This window comes from Acanthisitta chloris, unplaced genomic scaffold, assembly GCF_000695815.1.
Source record: "Acanthisitta chloris isolate BGI_N310 unplaced genomic scaffold, ASM69581v1 scaffold11961, whole genome shotgun sequence".
NCBI lineage: Eukaryota > Metazoa > Chordata > Aves > Passeriformes > Acanthisittidae > Acanthisitta > Acanthisitta chloris.
In genome coordinates, this window is record NW_008654401.1 from 1 (window position 1) to 23936 (window position 23936).

At 46.2% G+C, this 23936-nt stretch overlaps 1 protein-coding gene across 1 annotated transcript; it reads right to left on the reverse strand.

Annotated features, from left to right (window-relative positions):
* Positions 1–1710: 1710 nt before the first annotated feature.
* GLB1L2 (galactosidase, beta 1-like 2) lies at positions 1711–22720 on the reverse strand (the record flags this gene model as incomplete). Its single annotated transcript, XM_009083510.1, has 19 exons — positions 1711–2082; positions 2726–2842; positions 3747–3861; positions 5420–5507; positions 6694–6772; positions 7617–7688; positions 8080–8226; positions 8890–8996; positions 9196–9276; positions 9901–10038; positions 10713–10797; positions 12672–12736; positions 15508–15589; positions 18213–18305; positions 18574–18682; positions 20191–20286; positions 20597–20665; positions 20860–21057; positions 22661–22720. Coding segments are annotated over 19 exons (1888 nt in total), but the record flags the coding sequence as incomplete, so codon positions are not given.
* Positions 22721–23936: the final 1216 nt, after the last annotated feature.

Genomic DNA, 23936 nt, shown 5'->3' on the forward strand with positions numbered 1-23936 from the left:
AAAAAAAAAAAAAGGTTTGAAGCACAATTTTACCTTTGAACTGAGGGAAAATGCAATCCTGGCAATAGACTTGGTTATTTTTAGCCCTAAGACACTGAACTATTCCAATGCTCTGGGTTTGATCGTTAGCTTGACGGTGCAGAATTCTCCCCTCGGACTAATGACATTGTGTATTTCCTGATATTTCAAAGGAAAGTTTTTTTTTTTTTTTGGTAAGTTATTTTCTCCCACTGTATATCAGAACCATTGGGGAAAAAGTTGCATTCTTTAGTTCCCAGCCACAGAAGCCTTTGCAAAAATGTTCCTTTAGATGTATTGGCTGAAGCTACTTGGATAGAAAGTATTGGATGCTGCTCCATGGGAATGGGAGTTGTTACCTTGGATTAAAACAGTAGCTCTCTGCACCCAAGCAGATTTATTCTGTTGTTGTACTGGCCTTCCAAGACCACTTCAGCCTGCAAACCCTACAGTGGAAAGAGACATTTTTCAAGGACTACCAAGTTTTCATGCCATTTAACTAGTTTCCAACTGATGTCCTCTCCTAGCTGCATGTTTTGGTTCACTAATCTTAATTCCAGTCCCTGCTGGGTGACAACCTTCCCTCCTTGGAAGGAAATAACTCCCAGAAAGATGCAAAGGATGGAGTGCTGATCACAGCCCTGCACATATGCTCTGGTCACACAAGTCTGGGCCCTTCCAGTTTGCCCAGAGGCTGCTGTGGCCCTTGGAAGAAGCAGAGATAGGTAATGTCCAGCAGGACCAGCTCTGGCCAGGATGGAGTGTTTTCAGCTGCACTGTCTGTTCTCAGTTTTAAACAAACTGTATTTAAATTTGTTAAATAAAATGATGGTTTCTAAGAGCCAGAATACCCTGCAACTCCCTTACAGAGGCAGTGCCTGTTTGGTGTTTGTCTCAGAGGTTGGATCCTGGTCCTGGCACAGAGAGCAGGGGCTGAGTGACTCCTCAGAGGTTCTGAACAGCTTCACAGCTTGAGTTTGAGCTCTTCCTCTCCTTCAAGTCACAGTTCCTCTGTGGCTGCAGAGCTGGTGAGTTCAAAGAATGTCATGTTTACCTAAATTCTGAGTTTCTGCTTTAAGGGACAGAAAAAAAGCAACCACATCCCAAAATCCCACAGCAGGTATAGATGTGTTTTCCCATTTGCAGCTATGGATGCAACCCCTTTGCTCCTATCCCAACCAAAACCTGATCCCTGTTCATTTTACAAGGGGTAATTTCATCCTTAGGTGCTTCACAGTGTGAGCACAGGTGGAGGGAGGACTAGAAGACTCACTTGGCCTTTTCTCCTCCTTGGAACTTCTCCTTCCTGCCTGGCCTGAAATATAATGATAAATCTGAGAGAGGACAAAACACATTTCAATTTTTAAAACTTTTTTTTTCCTTTTTGAGAGAGAGAGACCAACCTCCAAAAAAAAAAGAGTTTGAGTTAAAAGTCATTTAACAATCTTGGCTTCCCAAGTGAACACAGAATGGCCTCTTTGCAGAGAGAGCTGCTAAATTCTGCCTGGAAGCACACCAAAATGGTTTTCCACACCTGATTACTCATGTTGTTCAACTGTTTTCTCCCTACCTAATTATAAAAACGAGGAGGCCAGTGAGAACATGTCTTGAAAGTCACTGGAAAGCTGAGCTCAGCTTTCAGTTCCGATGGCTTTGGTTCTTTCTCTCTCTCTCTCTCTCTCTCTTTCTCTCTGTTGCCTCCAGCACCTTTTTACTCCCCCACATCCACCAGATGGTCCATAACATGCTCAGCCATCCAGGCTGTGGGTCCTCAGAAGTCCAGGGAGATGAGCTGCTGCATCCATCCATGAAACAACGGACCCTGTTCCTTTGGGGCCCATTCTCTCCTCTGAACTTACTGCCAAAGGGCAAATCCTTTACCTGGGTCTAGTGGAGATTAGCATGCCCAAGTGCTGAGCCATCATGTCCCCAGACATGCAACCAGGAGATGAACCAAACATGGGAGAGGAGCTCTCATCAGTCCACGTACTGGGTCCTTCCTAAGTAAGGTATGTCCACAGACTGGATTATCCGCCCCGCGCTGCGCTCCTCGAAGATGACAATCTGCAGGGGACAGGGACACAAAGCTCCTTCATACCAAGGCTGAGTTGCTTTGAATGTTTTCAGGAGGAAAAAAAAGGCACAGGAGGAATAGGCACACGCTCACAGCAGGGGAAGGAAGCATCACTTAAAGGGATCAATCAGCAGGAGACTGAGCAGTAACTGTGGTTCTCCTTCAGCACCAGGTGATGAAGCAGCATCACATCAGGTTTGGCTTGATTTTTTGAACCTGGTGCAGTGCTTTGAAGTTGAAGTGCTGTGCTCATCACATCTTAATGGTTATCAGGGGCAGAGTCAGCTTTAGAGCAGCACCTTCCCTACTACTCACAGATCTTTTGCAATGTGCTGCCCAGGGAGGTGGTGGATTCACCATCCCTGGAGGTTTTCAAGCTGAAACTGGATGTGGCACTTAGTGCCATGGTCTAGTAACCACGGTAGGGTTGGACTTGATGATCTTTGAGGTCTCTTCCAACCAGGTTGATTCTATGATTCTATGATTTTAGAAGGTACCACTCTCCTTCCCCTCTCCTGTGCTAGCTTTCAGCTCGAGATGGGGAATAATTAAGACCATGCACATGTCAGGCTCTTTGGGACATGGCTCAGAGCAGGATCTTGGACAATACAAACAGGCAAAAGAGCCTCTCACCTCGTTGCCCCCTTTCCTTAGCCAGGGCCCAGGCAGGTAGAGTGTTTCCTGAGGTCCAATCTTCCAGTAACGGCCCAGGTTCTGCCCATTGACAAACACCACTCCCTTTTCCCAGCCCTGGAATGAAGGCAGAGCATGGAATTACTGCTGCAGCTGTGCTGCCTCGTTAGCATCCCCCCAGGAAACCAAATCTGCTTTCACACTTGCATTCTTTCCAGCCACTTTCTGCAGGTTTTCTGCTTGCTTTCCCTGCCCAAATCCCTGGAGCCAGGAACATTTAAGTAAGCCCTGTTGAACAGGAGTTATCCTTAATGTACTAATTAAGAGGATAAAGCTCTCAAAAAATGTGCAATTCATGATTTGGGCTTGTACAGGGAACTTCATCCTTCTGAGCACACTGACCTTTATTCCTTCCCAAGCATGGAGTATTTCTCCTCACCTCTTTCCCAAGTGACTGAAACAGTGTATTGCTGCTGACTGGCCTAATTTACAACAAAGGATTAATTGGGAAGTGAGTTACATTACTGAGTAATGATGGCTGTGAACTTTGGCTTGAAGGGAGGGAAATCAGAGCAGGAAGTTTAATAATACTTAGAATCTCATCTGAAGTTCTAAGCAAGATCACAATCTGCCACAGAAGGATGCCAGGAATGTTAACTCCCATGCCATACAAAGAAATGACTCCTTCCATGCCACATTGAGGAGACAGGGATAAAACTAGTGCTTCCTTCATTTTTTTGTGCCTATTGCTCCTCTGCAACTAGAAAATAGCATTTGTATGTCAATATAAAAGACTAAGTGATCATTAGCAGCTCTGCAGGGTCAGCACTGCACATGTTTGCTCATCAGAGCCACTAAAGACTGAACAGAATTACCTCCCAGCTGGAGAAAAATTCTACACCCTCCAAATATTCTCCAAGATAAGAAGAAGACTACAGAACTACAGACAGAGGTAATGCACAAGTTCCCTAAGCAGCTTGATAAAGGAAAAATAGGGTGGGGAAAGAAAACCAGGACTTGCCTGTAGCTTCAGGAAAGTGTCCTGTGGCTGGTGCTCTATCCACAGCCTCCCACGGAAAAAAGCTGGACCAACAAAGTAATCTGGGACTCCACTCCAGCCAGCAGTGTGCTGCAAGCTGCAAGAGAGTGACCCAATTCAGACAGTTTTTGTGGTGCTGCATGGTCCTGTGTTTTTCACCTCCCTGCTAGGCCAACCAGTACCACAAGAAGAGGATACCTGGGGGGGCTGTCACCATCTCTGGTACTTCACAGCAACACAGAAAGCTCTGGGTTTTGTTGGCTGAAGTGCTCATCCTCCTTCAGATCTGGTACAAGCTCTAAATGCTTGGGGCTTGCTAAAGAAAAATCTGCAGAACCAACGGGATTCAACCCAGACCTTCCTGCCCTGTTCCTGACACCAACACATCCTTGCAGGTTTGCAGTAATTAGGGGCAACCTACCATTATTTCTTACCTGTGGCAACAATTTGGGTGCAGGGGACAAAGAGAAGAGGAAATGAGGAGTGTAGGATCCCACAGAAGGCTTGAGCTTCTGTCAGAACATGTTCCCTCCGACCCTTATGAACTGCATCTCTTGGACTCAGGGAAGTTATTGATCCAGAGCAGCCTGACTTCTTCAACTCCTGAATTATTCAACTAAAAGCCTGTGACAGTTCCTTTCACAACACCCCACTCCCTCCTCCCCCACAGGGACTGTAAGCTGATTGTGTTTCACTGCTGCTGGTCACCAGCCAAGAACTGAGGCTAGTGGTGACTAATGCTGCTTTTGTTGGGGCATGGCAGCTCCCTTGGTTCAGTGTTCCTCCCTGGAAATATTCCTCCAGCACCCTGCAGTCAAAGCTTGGGGTTTACCCCATCAATAAAGAATCCTTCAGGTAGCCCCAAAACACTTGCTGAGATTGTCCTTAGGAATTTCCAAACAGGGACTATTTTTTTTTTTCCCTTCTCAAAGCCATTTCAGCTCAACATTTGCCTCTCTCTCCTTCCCACACACACAAAAAAAAGGGGGGAGCTGTGATATTTTGGGGGATGCACAGAAGTTGCTCTGTGGTATTAACATCCCTGCAAACAGCCTCTCTGGATTGTGGCCAGAGTCCATAGGGCATCTGCTGCCTTAAATGTTTGCTGAGATTTTCTGTAGCTGCTACCAGAGGCTCCTCCACCTCCCCCTGCTAGATTCCCTTGCTTGAATTAAAGCAGAATAACATAAAAGAGAGGAAGCCATCTGGACTTGTTAATGTACTATTAGTAGCTTTCTAGAATTAATCCATCCCTTGTGAGTCTGAATTACTAAATATATCAGCCACGTTGCCAGTTTTCCACAAAGACCCAAACTTCTCCAGCACGTGGGTGTGTGGGGACCCTCTGGCTTTACCTACCTCACCTCACCCTGCTGTACAGGCTCCGAAGAGCTCCTTAAATCCTCCACAGTGGGAATACATTTCACCCTAAATAATGGAATTCCTAAAGTGCCACCATTTCCTGCACTATTTCAGGCAAAGGTATCAGCAAGGAACTCATCAGTGCAAAAATCCTCCTACCTGCTGTTACCTCGTGTTGCCTTTCATGCATTTAGCTGCTCCCTGTTAGATTTTTTTTTTTGGTTTTTTTTGCACTGCTGGTAACACAGGTGGTTTCAAATGAGGAAGGAAAAGGATGCTGGAATGCCACAAACCTTTTCATGAAGGAAGGTTTCATCTCCAAACTGTAAATCTTGAAGTTCCTCAAGGGGGTTTTATTCAAGAAGACGTCACCAATTAAGCCTGCAAGAGCAATAGGGGTAATGAAGAGTTGAAAAACAGCTAAAGCTGATAGATATTTTCCTATCTGAATGCAAGGAACAGCAGGAGATGGAAAGCAGCCATGTTCTGCAATGGAATTAGAGCCCATATGGTCCCACTGCTCATCCAGATTGACTGAGGAACATTACTATACTTTGGCCTCTCCATTCTCTCCTTTGCTTGAACTCACCAAGCCATTAAACACCCTCCAAGCAGAAAACACTGCTGGCACACACAGCAGATGGGGGTTGTTGCTATTGTTGGGTTTTAGTGAGCTGACCACACAGAGATGTTTTTAAAGCCCTGAAATCAGTTCCTTCTCAACAAAATACAACATGGGCAAGCATTTGTGCCCAGTGTTGAGCCAGTGCTTTTCATCCAAGGATCTTAAGGCACCCTAATGACTACTTGACCTTTAGCAGTCCCTTGTTAAGGTTATTCTCCCTGTAGCAGGCAGAGCCTGGCTCCTAATCCAACCTCCTTGAGGTTGCCTGAGCACCAACAGAGGCTTTGTGTACCTCTTCTGCATTAAATAAAACCAATACAGTCACATGGCCTAACTCCTTTAGGCTACTTTACATAGCTTTTGCATGTAGCTCCCCACTAAAATACACTCCTGGGGTTTCAGCCTCTTCCACCTCCACAGCTGTGTGTGTTAAGCTTGAGCATTTCAGTCAATTCTGCTCCACGGGATGCAGTTCACTCCTCCTGGCACTGTGTGAGTTTTTAAATGGTGTGATCCTCCTGCATCAACCCACCCAGGGGAAAACACAGATGAAGAAAGGTATTTTCCTTCTCTCCCTGTGAAGTAATATCCTCACAGAGCAAAGAGAAAAGGGAACCTGATCACCTAGGAAACCTAGAGCAGAGTAAGATTCATTGATGGCCTTGGGTTTAGCTGTACCCCTATAAAATAAGAAGGCTTAGTGCAAGGCATCAAGCAGCCACTGCTTGCCATCACTGCAGACAGGGGGTGATGGCATGATTTTTTCAGCAAGTTTCTTCCACCCTACCATTTCCCACCAACTCCCAGCTGGTAGCCTTGGCTAGCACCATGAGAGCTGTACTGATCCTCAGTCTGGTTCTGGGTACAGCACACAGAGAGTTCTACAGTGCTTAAACTCAGAGAAGGCTCTAGGACAGCTTGAGAACACAGAAGTTAACTCACCTTTCCTCTGGTCATTCAGTGCCAGGCCATAGTTGACACGACCACGGTTCTCCACCAGGAGCCTCAGCTGCCTGAATCCCTGTAAAAACAAGCCAGAAGAGCTGGACCAGTGCTGCAGCAGCCTTAAAACTTGGTTAGAGAGGGCAGGAGAGGTGTTTAAGAGGGGAGGTGGCAGTTGGAATCTCTCAGTTCCCTTTCAAGTTCTGCTACTGCAAACAGTTACCACTGAGGAACTCTAAGCCTTTGCACAGAAGTTTTCTGGGTTGTTTTCTGTTGGATTTTTAAGTCTCATTTTTATTTCACTCACAGAGCCAGAGATGGAGTTTGATATAGGTGAGGGTTGTGTCACAAACTCTGCCTCAAGCCATAACAACACCTAGTGAATCCACACCTCACCTGCTCCTAGAACCTCACACACACTTGTCAACACTGTTGACATGTTCAATCCATACATTACCCTTAGTGCCAACTCCTGCCAGGGTGAGGCTACTCTCAGAGCTAGAGACATTTCCTCCTCATTGCATTTGAGGCCTAAAAGGTGCAAAAGGCCCCAAGTCCCCTGAAAACCTGCTCTGTGCTAAGGAAGATGAAGCCTATAAACACCAACAGGGTAGAGGTACTCAATGTCTACAGCTGTGGCTGTGGCAGGAGTGCTGGCAAACCTTGTGCTGCAGAGAGTTTCTGCATGGAAATGGTTCAAACCCCACTTTTCCATCACAAATAGTAACCTGGCAGTGAAATCTCACTGTATTTCACTAGTGAGATGGTGTCTAATTTGGGTGTAACCACCATTCCTTGTGTCAGGGCACTGTACCAGCTACTCTGGGTGAGGTGGGAGTTCCCTTCCTGGGGGCTAAGCCTCTTTAGTGGTCCTGGATCTGTTATCCACACACCATTATTGTGAGCAATCTGCAGTTAGTTACCTGTCCCTCAGGAATGGAGAGCTCCACTGTGTTGTAGTCCAGCTCCCCCACATACACTGTGTTCACAAACACCTGCAGAGCACAAGAGACAGAGCAACTTCTCATCAGTCAGACTATAACCAGGTCTTGCACAGCTACTGGAGTTGTATTTTGGGGGGGGAGAAATGGTCTCTACTTGACACTAGAACTCAGTGTCCATAACTGTGTCCCTGATTCAGCCCAGGTGGGAATAAAAAACCCACAACATTTTTCAGAATGTTCAGTATTCTGCTTTTAATGATATGGTCAATTTGAGTAGATTAGAATTACAAATGATAAGGGTTGGGGCTTAGCTGAGAACTAGGGAGAGCAAATCACACTCTTGACCTAAACTTCACATTTTTGCCCCATTTCCAGCCTAGTTGCCCAGAGCAAAGCATTTCCCTCTGCCTTGGTAGGCACTAAGGAACCCTCTGCCTCTTACCTGTGCTCGGTCACGGACGTGGTCCCTCGTGTGCAGGTGTCCACCCCCAAATATGACAGTCTCATAGAGCACATAGCCATAGGACTGCCCAGTGCTGTCATTTAGATGCAGATTCTCCATGTTGACAGGAACTTCTGACTTAATGGGCTGCAAAGGAGAAGCAAATTTGACATCAGGAATGGCCTCTCAGCAGTGCCAAGGCCACCTGGAGGCAGTTAATGGAAGGCAGGTGTTCCTGCCACAGGTTATATTTCCTCCTCCCCAAAAGCCTCCTGAGGTCTGGTCTAACCTGAGTTGCCTCATGCCTCTGGGAAAGCTACAGCAATGAAGGCAAAGTACAAGGAAAGGGAACCAAGGGCTTGCAAAACTGGAATTCCAAGGGAACAGAAGCAGCAGGAAAAAAGGTAAGATAAATATTTGCTTCCTTTGCATAACTTTGATAAAACATTTCCCAGTCTTATCCTCAGGGGGTAACAAGTGAGTGCACTGATTGCCTTTTGCACCGAAGAGGTGATGCCTTTTAGCCCTGAGATGCATTAAAATGGGTGTTGCTACTTTTTAAGAGGTGATGCTTTTTAGCTCTGAGATGCATTAAAATGGGTGTTGCTACCTGTAGAAGAGATGGTAACACATCCCAGAGGGAGATGTATTGGTGTAACAGGATTGCTCCATACGATGCTTTGCTTTCAATCATGGGAGGCAGAGGGAGAGGTTGACCTGTGGTGGAACAGGAAAGACAAAGGTGGAACAACTACTTCATAAGAGGTGATGCTTTTTAGCTCTGAGATGCATTAAAATGGGTGTTGCTACCTGTAGAAGAGATGGTAACACATCCCAGAGGGAGATGTATTGGTGTAACAGGATTGCTCCATACGATGCTTTGCTTTCAATCATGGGAGGCAGAGGGAGAGGTTGACCTGTGGTGGAACAGGAAAGACAAAGGTGGAACAACTACTTCAGACAGCACAGATTTAAACCTCCTTTGGGTTCTCCCTCCCACCTTTTAGCTCCCAACCAAGCAGAGGGCCAGGGCTCCAGCAGAAGGGCCAGTTTAAGCAATTCCCTCATGGAACACTGTAGGTAAAAGAGTGTTTGGGTTCCTGGGGTGATAATTACCAATGATCATGCTGAAGAGCTGTCGGAGCTTGAAGAACTTGGATGTGTAGTCTCCAGCCTCTGTCAGCACAGCATCATAATCTGGGAAAGCAACACATGTGGTTTCAAAACACAGAACAGCTCTGGGACAGCTTCGTGTAAGAAGACACAATTTCCTTGGCTATGTTTTTATTATGCAAACCTCTACACATTTTTTTCTGAGTGAATGCAGCTAAATAATCATGGAGTTGCTTAATTTGGAGAAGAGCCACTCACCAAAGAGCTACATCTTATAGAGGTCCTTAATTTGCACATATCCAGGATTTCACACAGGACTAAGTCAACCATTAAGAATTTTAACAAAGGGATGAAAAGAGATTTGGGGTACAATTTGACTTGGTAACTAAACACCAGAATGGTGTCTTGGATCACCATCTCTTCCAAGAAAGAAGAGTCAGCATGGAGCTTTCATGAAGGAAAGTCATCATTTGTGACACTTTTGTTCATAGATCAGAATAAGAGGATCCTCCACATACTGAAATGGGTTTGGAAAAAGGAAACACTAAGCCCCTTTTTAGACAGGCATTTGCTTCTGAGCTCTGTCCCACTTCACCTCTCCATGACAAAGTGGTTGCTCTGCTCATTTCCAAGTATTTCTTGCCCAAGGGTAGTCAGAGCTGTGCTCTCACCACAGGTGTCCACACAAGGCAGTGCAAGAAAACTCACCATAACTGGTGACATCTGACTTGTACTCATCAGCTTCCAGAGCTCCATTCATGAAGCCAAAGTTGGTGCCTCCGTGGAACATGTAGAGGTTGATGGATGCTCCTGTTTTGAGGACACTGGCCACAGTATTCACCATTTCTGCAAGGGAAGGGCAGTGCCAGGGGGGCCACAGACCACAAATCTGGGCTACAACACTGCCAACAACTCAGAGCAGACACACACTGACAGGTCCCAGTCAGTCAGTCAGATCTGTGCAGTTACAGTGATGTGTGTTGTGATCTTGCCCTCAGTGAGGGCAGAACATCTACGACATTCTGAGCCCAGTCAGTCAGTCACATCCGTGCAGTTATAGTGATGTGTGTTGTGATTTTTGCCCTCAGTGAGGGCAGAACATCTACTGATGCACCAGGACACCTAAATACATTCAAATAATCTTCTCCCCTAGGTGCTAAAGGGTAAAGCTCATGGTCTCCATCAGGAATTTTGCTCTGAAGCAGAGGAGTTGTAAGGACTCCTCAGTCAGACTCATAAACTGAACACACTAATGACCCAATTACAAAGACAATTGCAGGAGGATAAGAGAGCCATTAAAACAGTCTCATATAGCTCTGTTTTCCCTGCACTTGAGATGCCCTGGAGGTTCTGGAGTTGTTGGTTTATTTTTTTAAGTACTAGTCTCCTTAATGAGCTTTTAAACCAGAAAAAAAAAACCCAACCCCAACCCTGATACTTTTCAGAAGGTGCTACATTCCCAAGAGCCTTAAATTCATATTCCCACAAAGGGTGTCAACAGAACAGTATTTGGTGCTCACCATCTGCATCAAAGACATAGTGAGGTCCTCCCCAGTTATCAAACCACCCAGTCCAGTACTCCATCACCATCTTGGGCTGATCTCTCTGTGTCAAAACAAAAACCAAGAGTTAAAACGGATTCAGGGCAGTCTTCACTCATCCCTGTTTTCTAGAGAAGCAGTGTTCAAATCCAGCTGGGTGACCTGGTTTTACAGGAGGGTTTTCTTCTCAACTAGCATAGAAAAAAAGGCAGCTAAGGAGCTGTGGAGGTGTGAGGAACAAGTTGCTGTGGGCCAGCAATGCCCAGAACAGGCAAGCAAAACTTTGTGCAAAAACCACAGCACACAACCAGGTGATACCAAAGAGTTCTGCATGCTGTTGTTTGGTAGAGCTGCAGCAAAAAGGCAAAAAAAAAAAAAGACAAACCAACTGTCACTGTTTAGTTTCTGCTAGAAACACACATTTATTAATGTCTGCTTATCTGCCACATCACTGCCAGCTGAGAGTTTGCAGGTGCAGGGCAGGCAGTGCTTGCCAAGGTAGAACAGCAGACCTTAGCTGCTTAATGCCTTTTTAATGCTGCATATGGTGTTGGCAGGGAAGAATTAGCCTTTGCAGGAATTAGGTCTTCATTAAAGGCTCTGCACACAGAGCAATTGCTTCCCATTTGTCACCCCCTGCCAGTTCCCTCAGCTCCTGTAGAATTCCACTCAGCCCCATCACACCAGACAGGACAACATGTGCTCAGCCTGGTGCCACTCCAGCCTCATGGTCTTTATTTCCAGTCAATTTTGCCTTTGATTTGAGAGAGGCTTTACCTGATGCCACAGGAATTGGCTAAGGTAAGTGGCATTAAAGAAACTCGTGTTTCATTAGGAGAAAACAACTGCCTGTAATCAGCTGAATGTTCCAGGTACAGAGCAGCTCTTGGAAATATGGTTAATCAATCCATCTGCAGTAAACCAGTCAAAGAAGGAATTTTATCACCCTCTGGAACAAAAGCCCATAACAAAGGAAAGATAACAGCTTCATAATCCCTACAAACAAGAATGACAAGGCTTCCTATCTTGTAATTAGTCAGTGTGGCAGAGGAGGAGTTGCTTTTTTGGGGTCATGTTGCCTTCATTTTGGGGGGAAGGTACCACCTTCTGTTCACTTGTAAGGGTTGGGGGATTTTGGAAGCCCAAAAGAAGGTGAAAGCACATGCAGCAGAGTCTCTTTTGCTAGCACAGGGAAGGAAAAGAGCTGAAAGCTGCAGGATTCAATGTCCAGGAGCAAGGCTGCCTTTCCATCCAGGAAAAAAACAAGGGAAGAGGTGAGAAGAGAATCAGTCAGGGGCAGATGTCAGTTGCTCATATTCTTCATTCAAACAAGCAGAGCAACAGGGAAAGAAGATGAGAGAGGATGCAAAGAGATAATCTCTTACTACAAACCAAACTTGCTATTCCCTCACTATCAGGATACTTTTCACATCAAGTGTTCATCAGGCAATTCCCTCCCTGACTGACACCTCTGGCAGCACAGGGAGTTAAAGATGCTCAAGCCACACCCCAAAACTTCACAAATCTACAGTGAAAATGAGGTATTGGAGATGATTGCAACACCCACCACAGTGAACCCTGAAAGAACTGCAGCAGCTCACCAGATTTCAAACACACTCCTGACAGCATTCACAGCATCAGGGTGAAAGAGTTTGGGAAAAGATGATGGAACTTCAAGAGAGAGGTCTGAGAGTTGTGAACTAGGATGCTGCTGGGTATCAACATTTGGATGTGTGAAGAAATCTAACCCCTAACAGCCAAACACAGCTGGATAGAAGGTGCTGGATAACACTATGCTTAAATCCTCCCCTGATTTCAGAGGGATTTGACCTAATGAGGAGGCCTAAACCAACACACAAAACCTAAACACATTATCAGTGGTTCAATTTTAATGCTGCACTGGAAATAGTGGATGAACAAAGTGTTTCTGCATCCTACCTGTACTGTGTCCAGGTATTTCAGCAGCCCAGGTTCCAGCTTCTGGAAGTTAACAGTAGCCAGGGCTAGTGGGAAAAAAAAACAGGCTTTATTAATTCAGAGTCACACAAAATGCCTAGGGAACTATCTCCTTAGGCATCAGCCCAGCACAAACTCTGGGGGGAACAGGAACATCATCTGAACCACTAAAACAACCTCCTCAGAAATTCCCCATCAAAGTCTTCGCTTGGTATGCACAATCCAACTGGAGTCAGCACACAGTGGAATACTCACAGACCATCTTAGCTCTACTGTTCAGAGACACCAGAAAGAGAGAGCACCAGAGCAGCTCATGGGGTGTCACAAGCTTTAATTAGAGCCTGCAAAGCACTTGGAGATCCTCAGATAAAAGGCACCACATAAAGGCAAACTTATTAGAAAGTCATATCTGGATGCCACACTGATCTCCCAAGGCTTTAGCTGCAGGAATTGCTACCCAGGCAATATCTTGCAGCTTGTGATGTCTGTGGGGGTGAGTGAGAGAAACCACAGCATAAGTCAGCCAGAGAGAATTGGAATTGGAAGGGTTACCTGTGCTTCTGCCCTCTGCAGTGTGGGGGAACTGCAGCTGGACTGTGTGTGCTGCAGGGTCTGCAAGCACTGCAGTGGGAAGACCTGTGTGCAGGACACAGGACACTCATCTGGGATCAGTGTCACAGCCCCTGGTACACATCTGAACCATTTTCATACTCCTCTAACCCTTAGCACACTGATATTTCTCCCAAAGAAACTTCAAAAATGCAGGAGGAATGATAGGATTCTGTATTAAGAACTGACTTCTTACAAGACAGCTGGTATCAAATCCAGTCCCAGTTGTGTCATCAGAGCACTTCAAACAGAATATTTACAGAGGCAAAAGCTTGCTCCTGACTATTTATACCTTGATCTTAATAGGCTGACCTATGTGGTGTGCTGAGCTGAAGAATCTGGCACAAAAAACATGGAGAGAGAACAAAAAAACATGGATTTAGGACTGATGCAATGTATTACCTATTTATACCTTGATTTTAATAGGCTGACCTACGTGGTGTGCTGAGCTGAAGAGTCTGGCACAGAAAACATGGAGGGAGAACAAAAAACTATGGATTTAGGACTGATGCAATGTATTAGTGAGCAATCCTGAAGGAGAACATGCCCAACTCTGCTGTTTGTGTAGATGAACAGACACCATTGAAAAGGGAGAACCAGGCCTCAAAGCTTTATTCACCCTTCTCACAGGATGTACTTTTCACACACAGCTTCCCACCATGGTCCTGCAGCCATGAGGGACACCAGAGGTTTTGTGTTGTCATCCACGAGGCCCAGAAGGGCTGTACCAGCTCAGATCAGAGCTACCCACATTGGGATTCTTAGAAACACAGACTGGTTTGGGTTGGAAGGACCATAAAGATTATTTTCTTCCACCCCCTGCTATGGGCAGGGACACCTTCCACTAGCCCAGGTTGCTCCAAGCCCCATCCACCCTGGCCTGGAACACTCCAGGGATGGGAAGTGATTCTTGCCTCTCCTTTCCCCTTCCTAGCACCTTGCTGCTATCCTGCTTTAGGTCCCAGTTATTCCACACATCTGATTACCTGACATGTTGACTCTAATGAGCAGAATGTTGTGACACCTAAGAGGCAAATTGGTATCAAAGAGCTCTCAGCATGAACAGGCTGGAAAAGACAACTCGGATTGGGAACGAGCTGTGACGCAGCAAAGCAATTCCCAGAGGAGGTGAGGGCTGAGCAGGGATTTCCACACCAGCCCTTCTTGTGCCAGCTCTCTGGCAGGGAGAGAGTGACTCTGTGTGGTCACAGCTGAAAACTGCTGCACAGCCAAAAAAAAATTATCTAAAGGAGGAGATCACTGTGCTGGTGAAGGGCCATGGACTTCAGAGTTACTGAGCTGGTCACCCTCATACTGACATATAAAACCAAGAGGAGGGGGAAAATAAGGAGGGAAAAGCCCTTCCCTTTAATCAGCTCCGTGTCTGAGCTTGGAAAATGAACATTATTTAAGAGTGAGTGGTGACAGGGGCACTCAGCACCCTGCAAACACTTCATCTGGGGAGCAATCACAGGCAAGAACACAGGAGAGATCAGAGGAAATCTCAGCTGCACTGAGCTGCAGATCTGAGGATCAGAGTGTTACATTGTGCCCCAAACAGGCAGAACTGGGGCTCAGCTGCATTTCCTCACAGGGAAAAGCAGGAGGGTGCTAAGCAGCGTTTTAAATCTTAATAGATTTACCCTTTGTGAAAGGAAAATGGACATCCTTTTGCATTATGCACATCTGGAACCCTCTTTTACCCACCTAAGGCCAGAGCCAGCTTGGTGAGGAGACAAGGCTGCCCCACAAACTGCTGCTAAACTAACAGAATGATTTCAGAATTGAGGTTTACATGGACTTCTTTCTTCTCTTTTTAACTGCAAAGCAGCTGGTTTAGGAGTAAGTCATTACAGAGAGTTTATGACTTGTTTAATATATATTGCAATGAAGCAATAAGTAGTATTTTCAGCCTTGCAAGCTGGTGAAACACCAAACAATGCTGTGTGCTGCCACCTCAACTCACTGGGAAGTAGAGATGTTCAACCCTAGGCACTGTTACAGCTTCTGTGGAAAATTTACTCTAAACCTTTCTGGGAAATGAATGGGTTTGCTCTGGTGTGCACCATCCAGCCAAGGGGTCCCTCCTACCACAAACAGAGCACAGTTCAGGGTACAGCTCAGTGAATGAAGCTTCCTGCTCTCCTTCAGAGGCTGTGCTTGCTCAGCAGCCCCAAAGATCACAGCCTTCCCTTGCCCAAGCACTTACCTCCTTCCACTAAGCCAAAGGACAGCCCATTCTTGTTGTCTGAGGTCATCAGCAGTTCCACGATCCCTCTGTTCAACAGGGCCTGAGTTAAAAGGAGGAAAAACCATGGTGTTAGCAGAGTTTAGTATTTGTCAGGGTATCAGAGCATTACAGTATCACCTTCTCTGTGGACAGCCTGGGACTGGTAAGGGCTTGGTATAACATATGATTCCTGTGACATCTCCCATTCCTCCTGAAGTTTCCCTGCCTAATTCTTCAATTGGGAAATCTTATTTCGTATCAGAAAGCTGGATCAGTTCCTCACTGAGGCATCCACCTTCAGGATTTTATCTTCTGGGATCAGATTCATAAATAGCTTCGCTGCTTTCATCACAAGAGACCTTCAGGAGGAAGGAGAAAAGGAAGAGCAGCTCACCCTTCCTGCCTGCCTGCCCATGGAAGCTGAAAGGGGGGCACAGCTGGTTTGGCAGGGAATGCCATCACAGGACAGCTCAGGTACTGATGTTCTTCAACAGTCAATGAATTTAGTGGCTCTTCCATATCACAGCACTGTAGGAAATGGCACTCCAAGGTTTTAAAATACATCTGCACACGCAAGGTTCTCCCCATTAGGGTTGTTCTCCTGCAGTTGTTTTTTAACAGAGCAGTGGCTGATGTTTGAAGGAGAGATTAGGAAACCCTAGTTGCAAATTAACCCCTCTTTTCTCTGTGCTTATGTTGGAAATCACTCCTGCAGCTCCCAGGAGCTCTGAAAACAAGGCTTCAGCCTCCTCAGCCTAAATTACTCACTGTGGAATGGTGATAAAGCCCTTTGCTCTTGGCACATGCCTGAACAAAGAGCAGAGCTGAGCATTGCACACAGCTAGAGAAACATTACAACACCAGAGGTTAAACACAACCCCAGTCCAGAGCTGAGACAGCTTGGTGAGTTTATCAACCCATCAGCACTCACTTGGTGCTGGAACCTGACACAATTCAGCTGCTGCAAGGGAACTGGGAAATTCTAACTGATTTTATTAGGGTAATTCTTTGAGCACTGCACCAACACTTAGTTTCTTGCCCTCCTTTTGAATACAAAGTGCAAACTGGAGAGGCAGCAGAGCTGCCACACATTGAAATGCAGCACAAGATTGCAGGGTGCAGCAGAGGAGCAGGAATAGAAACAGCCTCTGAGACAGACACCACAGCTAATCCCAGCTCAGCACTGTGTGGGGAGGGATGTGCCAACACACCCTTTGGTGGCCTTCACATTTGGGAAGGCAAAGGCACTGCAGCCAGAGGAGTGAGATAAGGACAGGGATGTGAGGTTTTGTGTGAGCTGTGTTTTTAAGGAGTGTATTAATTCCAGGAAGATTGCAACTTGGTCATGTGTACTAGATTCAGATGTGAATTAACCACCTTGCCACATTCAAAGCTCGAGGCACAAACCAGAACAAAGACTAGGAGCCCCACCTCACAGCAGATCCCACTCCAGCCCAAAAAGGAATCCCTGCAAATCCTGCTTTCCCACATTTTCATCTCTAACCACTCTACTACACTTCCTCAGATGTAAACTGCACACAACCCCAGAATATGATGAAACAGCACTGCAAAAACACACCCACAGGCCTGGCAAGGGAATCTGTCCTGACAAGTGAAACAGCACAAGTTCTTTCCTCACTGAGCCATGGAAAAGCAAGGATGAGAATGCAGGATATCCAGATTCCACCGAGTCTCTGTGCCCTGTTCATTTATGGCTCTGAAAACCATTTGCTTGGCATTACCTCTCTAACTTGTCTGTATATATATTTCATATTGAATCTTAGAGGCAAAGTTAAATCACTCCACGAGATGGAGTTAGTGCAGGAGCAGGCACCACTCTAAGCAGATTAGCACTTCTGCCATGGGATTTATGTGGCTGAAGAGCCTCTGTACACCTTGAGGACAAGCTGAGAGCCTGAGTCTGGGGTACCCAAAGGGTTTCAGAAGGATCTGATAATGCTGCAGCAGAAGAGCAGGGAACATACAATTTACAGCCCATGTTGGATGGGTAACTTCTCTCACGTGCAGCAGCACTTTCAAGCATTCAGTGAGAAGAAATTAAACAAGGACCTTGTCACACACACTGCAGATCTTGTTATCTGCCTGCCCTGCAGTTGTGCTGGAGGCTGATGAACAGGTCAGACCAGGATAAGGCTGCCTCCATGGGCATGGGCCAACTCCTTTCCACTCAGCCAGAGGCAGGAGCCAGGGCACACTCTAAGCTCTGTTTGACAGGGGTAAGAGAGGCATTAGGCAAATTAAGCTGCCTGATGCTGAGCTGAGCTAACACAAGTTTAGGAGTGTGTTGGTGGCTTGTTCCCATCAAACTTCCTCCCAGGAAAGTCAACACAGAAACCTTTATCTAATGTCATCTAAGAGAAGCAAAACAGGACCCACAGGAGACAGCTTCTTCCAGCCCAGCTATGCAACACAGATACCCCCCACGTCCCTATCACCTTCTCTGGGAGACATAAGAACACAGGCTGTTCAGTTTTGTGAGGGTCATATGCCTCCTCTTCCACTCCAGAAAGAAACATCAAGGGAAATGCAGCTGGATCAGGCACTGATGCTTTTGAGGGTCTCTGAAGCCACACTCAAAAGTTAGTCAGAAGAAAGAAAACACTCTGAGGAAGGTGTTTATGGGAGAGATTGACCACAAAAACAAGTAAACATGCCAACATTACCATTTTGACATAGGTCATGTAGTTTGGGTCTTTGGCATAGGAACCATATTCATTCTCCACTTGCACTGCAATGATGGGACCTCCTCTCTTGTACTGTGGGGAACAGAAGGGAGAAACTGTTCACCAGGATCTAATCACAGGGAACACAGTAACAGTGACATTGGCTTGCAGGAAAGATGCACCAGTCTCAGATGGACTCAGCTCCACCCTCCCAAACTGACACAACCACAGCCCACGCTGGTTCCTAGAGCAAAACTGGTGCATTTGTTATTCAAATTGTTACTTAACCTGCTGCTGTTACACACAGCTCACACTCAGCAGTCAGTCCCCACTCAGGGAGAGGGTAAAGGATTATACTTGCCTGGAGAGGGACAACAACAGGCATTAGGTGATCAAAATAGGCATCCACAGCTTCTGTGAAGCCCTTGTATGTCGTCCTCAGCTGCATCTCTGGGTCTTGCAGTAACCAGCTATAGAAAAGCAGCACACAGAATTGTTAAGAGTCTCCTGTTCAAGCTGCCAAGGGGTAACACCAGCACCCAACATCAGTCACACATGGGCAGGGATCATTGGTGTCTCTGTGACACTTGGCCAAGCTCATAGTGCAGCTCTGGATGACACAGTGAGGCAGTGAACAACACCCTGTGAGGCTGAGGTTGTTCACCAACTCACACTTTTAAATGAGTCCAGGCTGCAATTGCCAATCTCTTCCCCATTCCATAAACTTGCCCAAAACATTTCAAGGGCTAACCTTATCACTCTAAAGGTTACTCTGGAATTCCTTGCATTCCCTAGGGCACTCTACAACCAAGTGCTCCTTCATAAAAATCCCAAACATTGCTCAAACAAAGCTTCCAGTAATTGTTCTCATTGTTCCTACTTACAAGACTTAGTTCTGTTTGGGGTTAGCACAGAAAAGGGCAATTTGTTGAAGAGCAGAACAATACAGTGCTGTAACAATCTAAGCAGAGTGAGGCTGTACCTTTTGTCTCTGCAAAAAGAGGTATTAACTAATATCCTTCCAGAAGTCTGAAAGACTCAGCTCCTCTAGGCTACAATGCAGCTCTGTGGGCTCACAAAAATCATCTCTTTATCTGTAAAATGAGAATTGTTGCTGTTTATCAGAATCAAAACTGCTGCTCTTTATCAGTTTATTTAATCTGCCAAAAAAAAAAAAGTACATGGGTGATGTGGCAGCAGCTGACAATAGATGTACTGCTCATAATCTAACAGAGATTTGGTTCCTGGCTGTGGTCACAGGTAGCTCTGCCCTTGTAAGTCCCTGACACAGCTTGGCAGTTCTTCACCTGAACTCCCTGATGCCACAAGCAAAGTGAAAAGATTAAAAGGAATAATCCCCACATTTTGCCAAGTGTCTCCACTGAGGTTTATGCTCTAGAGCAGCTGAGGAAAACAAGTGGTGTAGGTAACCCAGCACTGGTTCCACTGGTATCCAGTATCCAGGCAAGTCCCAGTGCTGATGTGTTCACTTTCTCCAAGCCTCTTACAGCAAGTTGTGTGTGGGGAAATACAACAAGAGGCTGGAAAAGTTGTGGGTCTTTGTTACTGTTAGCCAGTGATGTACAGGAAATGTAGAGAAATGTGCAGAGGTTCTAGTAGGACTTTTAAAAATGGGCCTGAGATGAAGGAAATTCTTACAACAACTGCAAATAGTTCTATTCATATCAGAGTGAGTCAAGGTACAACAGCAATAGATGAGTTTCTCCAACTCTGTTTTCTTGCTGTAAGCATGATGCCATAGCAGTGTTATTATTTTAAAGATAAACACTCAAACAAAAACCAAATTAGAAGAGCTCATTAAGATAATGAGTATTCACCTGCTTTGGGGACAGAAAGAATAACTCTCCCCATCTAGCAGCCAATTCTGAATCTTTGAAGGAGGCTCAGCTGTATGAACAGGGATTTAGGGTTTGTTTGTCCCAAATGCTTCCCTGAATAGAACCATTTACCCACTCACCTGGGCAGACCACCAAGGTCCCATTCTGAGCAGATGTAAGGCCCAGGGCGCAGGATCACCCACAGTCCATTTTTAGCTGCCAGGGAAAGGAAGGCCCTAGAGATCCAGACAGCAGAGTTATTGTCTGCCTGCAGAATCCCAACTCCAGGCACTCCTAATACTCCAACCACCAGGAAATTTAGCTCCCAAAACCAGAAGGGAATTGCTTGATAAAGCAATTCTACAGGATTGGTGCTAAACCCATTAAGCTCCCAGAGCTCCAGAAGGCAGGGGAAGGACTGAGAATCTCCTGATCAAGGCATAGCTTTGCTTCAGAAGCTGGAAACAACATCTTCCTCCAGAACCCACAGGCACACCCTCCCCTCAAAACAGAGCACTGAATGACAGAGCTGTCTGTACCACATACTCTAGATCCAGGTTTTGACTGAAGTCAAACTTCCCTCTCTCTCGCTCGTGAAGGTTCCATGGCACATACCTGAAAGGCAGAGTTAGGGCAGGGGAGGTGAAGGACACTGAAATTTGGGATGCTTCAAGAAAACCTGAGTCCCCACTACTCTTTTCCCATAACAACTATGGAAACACATTGTTATGGCCCACTGGAATTAATGGCAAAAGCTGCTGTGGAGGAAGCGAGAGGCTGTGAGGCCCCTGGGGAGTGAGGACACTTACGTGGTGAGGGTGTTTAAGCCACAGGCTTTCATTTTTAGCATTCGATCCTCCCAGTACTCCCTGGGCACTCGGAAGTAGTGCATTGACCCTCCAAAGATGCGGAAGGGCATTCCTTCCAGCAGGAACTGGGAGTTTGCTGTCTGCAGGCCCAGGCTCCTGCCCCACAGCCGCACAGGGATCAGCTCACTCCAGTTAAACCTAGGAGAGAAAGAGAGACATAGGAGCATCCAGTCCTTACTGCAGGAATCTGTGCCCCTAAGAGAGGCTGCTCACTCCACCTTACCCAGCAGGATCAGCTCTGACCTTCCTGTTCTGAAAGAATCAGAATATGCAGACTTGGAAGGGACCTACAAGGATGATTGAATCCAACTCTTGGCTCTGCACAGGACATCCCTGAGAATCCCACCATGTGCCTGAGAGCATTGGTCAAGCATTTCTTGAGCTCTGTCAGGCTTGGGGCTGTGACCACAACCCTGGGGAGCTGTTCCAGCGCCCAAACACCTCTAGGGGAAGAACCTTGTCCAAATGTCCAGCCTAACCCTCCCCTGACACAATTTCAGCCCATTTCCTCAGGTCCTGTCACTGGTTGCAAGAGAGGTCAGTGCCTGCCCTTACCTTCCCCTCATGAGAAAATTGTATACAGCAATGAGGTTTCCCCTCAGTCTCCTTTTCTCCAACCTGAACAGACCAAGTGCCCTTAGCCTCATATAGCTTCCCCTCAAGGCCCTTCATCATCTTTGTTGCCCTCCTTTGTCAGGCTCTATAGAGCTCACAGAAGACTATAAAATAGTTGGAAGATCTACCCAAGATATGGATTTAATATTCATTTCACTAGCAGTTCCCATCCTGAGCCACTCTGCCACACTCCACAACTGAAACGTGGCACTGTTCAGGCACAGAGCATGAAACTCAGGAGCTGAAAGCACAGGATGGGGAAGTTTCCACTCACAATAATAGCAAACACTTCCATAACTTAGGAAAGTTAAGATCTCCCTGTTTTGCAGTAGGATGGCACACTCTGGCTGATTCCCAGGTCCTACTTCCCTTGTGATCTCTCATACTCAGCTCAAGGCATGGAAAGAATAAACCTCTTCCCTGTGAACCTAGAACCTTTTCCTTCATTTAAAGAACTCCCCTGGGTTACATTCACCACCCAGCAAAGCCTAAGTCAGGTGTCATCACACACTTACCTCTGCCAACATTATATTAACTCCTGAAAAGTTTTTTTTTTCCCAGAAAAACCAGAGCAAAGGAGACACCAGTTCCTCAGCACTTACCAGGGTGAGTACCTACTGTCCCAGCTCCACTTGGGTCAGCTCCTGCACACAAGAAACTAGTTCCCATTGCCTTCTAGGCACCCCAGTTCATTTTGGCTGAACCCAGCAAACATTTCATCACCAAGCCCAGATGCAAAGCAGTTTCACTGCCTCCACCAGACCCACCCCAGTTCCACACTGAATACACAGAGGGGCAGACAATAGCAGCTTGTTCCTCGGAGGCATTATCAGAGCCAGATGTGAGCAATGAATTCCCAGCTCGAGAAAGCAAGACTGACCCACATATCTGGGAGGAAAATCACATCCATATCAGAGAGGAACACCCTAAGCCTCCAGTTGCTGCCTAAGCTATGTGTGAAGCAAGTATTAGCAAGGGGTGAGGATTGCTCAGAGCTCGTGAGGATTGTTAACCAGCAGCCTGCAGGGACTACCTGTCCTCTGGCACAAGACAAGGAGACTACAAAGGAACTAAATCTAAGGCTTCCAGGATACTGCACGGGCTGGCTGAGAAGCTCAGAGGGTACCTGTGTAGCACAGCATTCTCACAGGGCTCTGAAACAACCGGCAGCAGGCAGGGGTAATACCTGGAAAAGGAAGTCAGGTTAGATATTCACTGCCTTCAGTCAAACGAGGCATTTATTGTCGAGCCATTTACAGAAACTGTGTGAGCAAGGAGACAGTAACGTTGCCATTCAGAAAGTGGTGTGATAATAACAGTTTGTGAAGATAGTGCAGCTCGAAGTGGGAGAAAACAGTAAAAAAGACCAGTTGTCATGTTTAAAGGGTGAGAGCCTGAGGATCAGGATTGAAAATGCTCATGGACACAAACATAGCCAAAGAAGACGGATGTGAGGCTGGGAAACAGCAGATTACTACCAAGGAATGACTAGGAATTCCTGCAGCAGGGGTGGAAGTTCTCAGTCCACACACAGGATATCCTCTGGCCACCTGCCCCTCTATTCTGCCAGAACTCTGTCTTGCACAGACTTTGCAAGATCCCAAACCAGCAGCTCTTATCTCTTTATTTCTATTTGGAAATCTCAATTGTGTCTGAAGATGCAACACTCCAATTTTGAAAGATTAGGTTGGAAAATGTCTAAGTTTGCAAGTTGTTTCCAAGCTAAGCAGAGCCCTAAATTACCCCTGCACACACACAGCCCTGCAGAATGAAGGCTGTGCTCAGGAAGAGCCAGATAAAAATAAACTAATCACTTAAGCTCATCTTCTTAATCCCAAGCATAACTAACTTGGCAAGTTCCCTACCTCAAAACTCCAATGCTTTTTCTCACCAAGGACTGGTAGGAAGCTCCTAAACTCTCAATATTTTCAATGTATTACCCTAGATATCCTGAAACCCACAACTCTCACTAGGATATGTTCAAGAGACCTCAGAAAAAACACTTCTGTGACTCAGCAGAGCTTCATCCTGTTACCCTGAGCTGAATTGCCACACTTTAAAGTCTACCTGGGCTCTGTGCTTCCTCCTGAGATTAATTTACAGCTCCCAGTAGATTTTTTTTCGCACTTCTGTAGTGACAGCACAGGGTTGAAAAGTAAATTTTTTGCTCTGTTAAAGGTTACTGCCCTACTTTGTCCCTCAGTAGCCATCCCTGGGAGTATTCCAGGCCAGGCTGGACAGGGCTTGAAGCAACCTGAGCTAGTGGAAGGTGTCCTTGCCCATGGCAGGGGGTGGAATGAGATGAGCTTTAAGGTCCTTCCAAACCCAAACCACTCTGGGATACTATGATTTCATCTCTGCTTCAAGGAAGTCTCTTTTTTTATTTGCAAAAAAAACCAGCA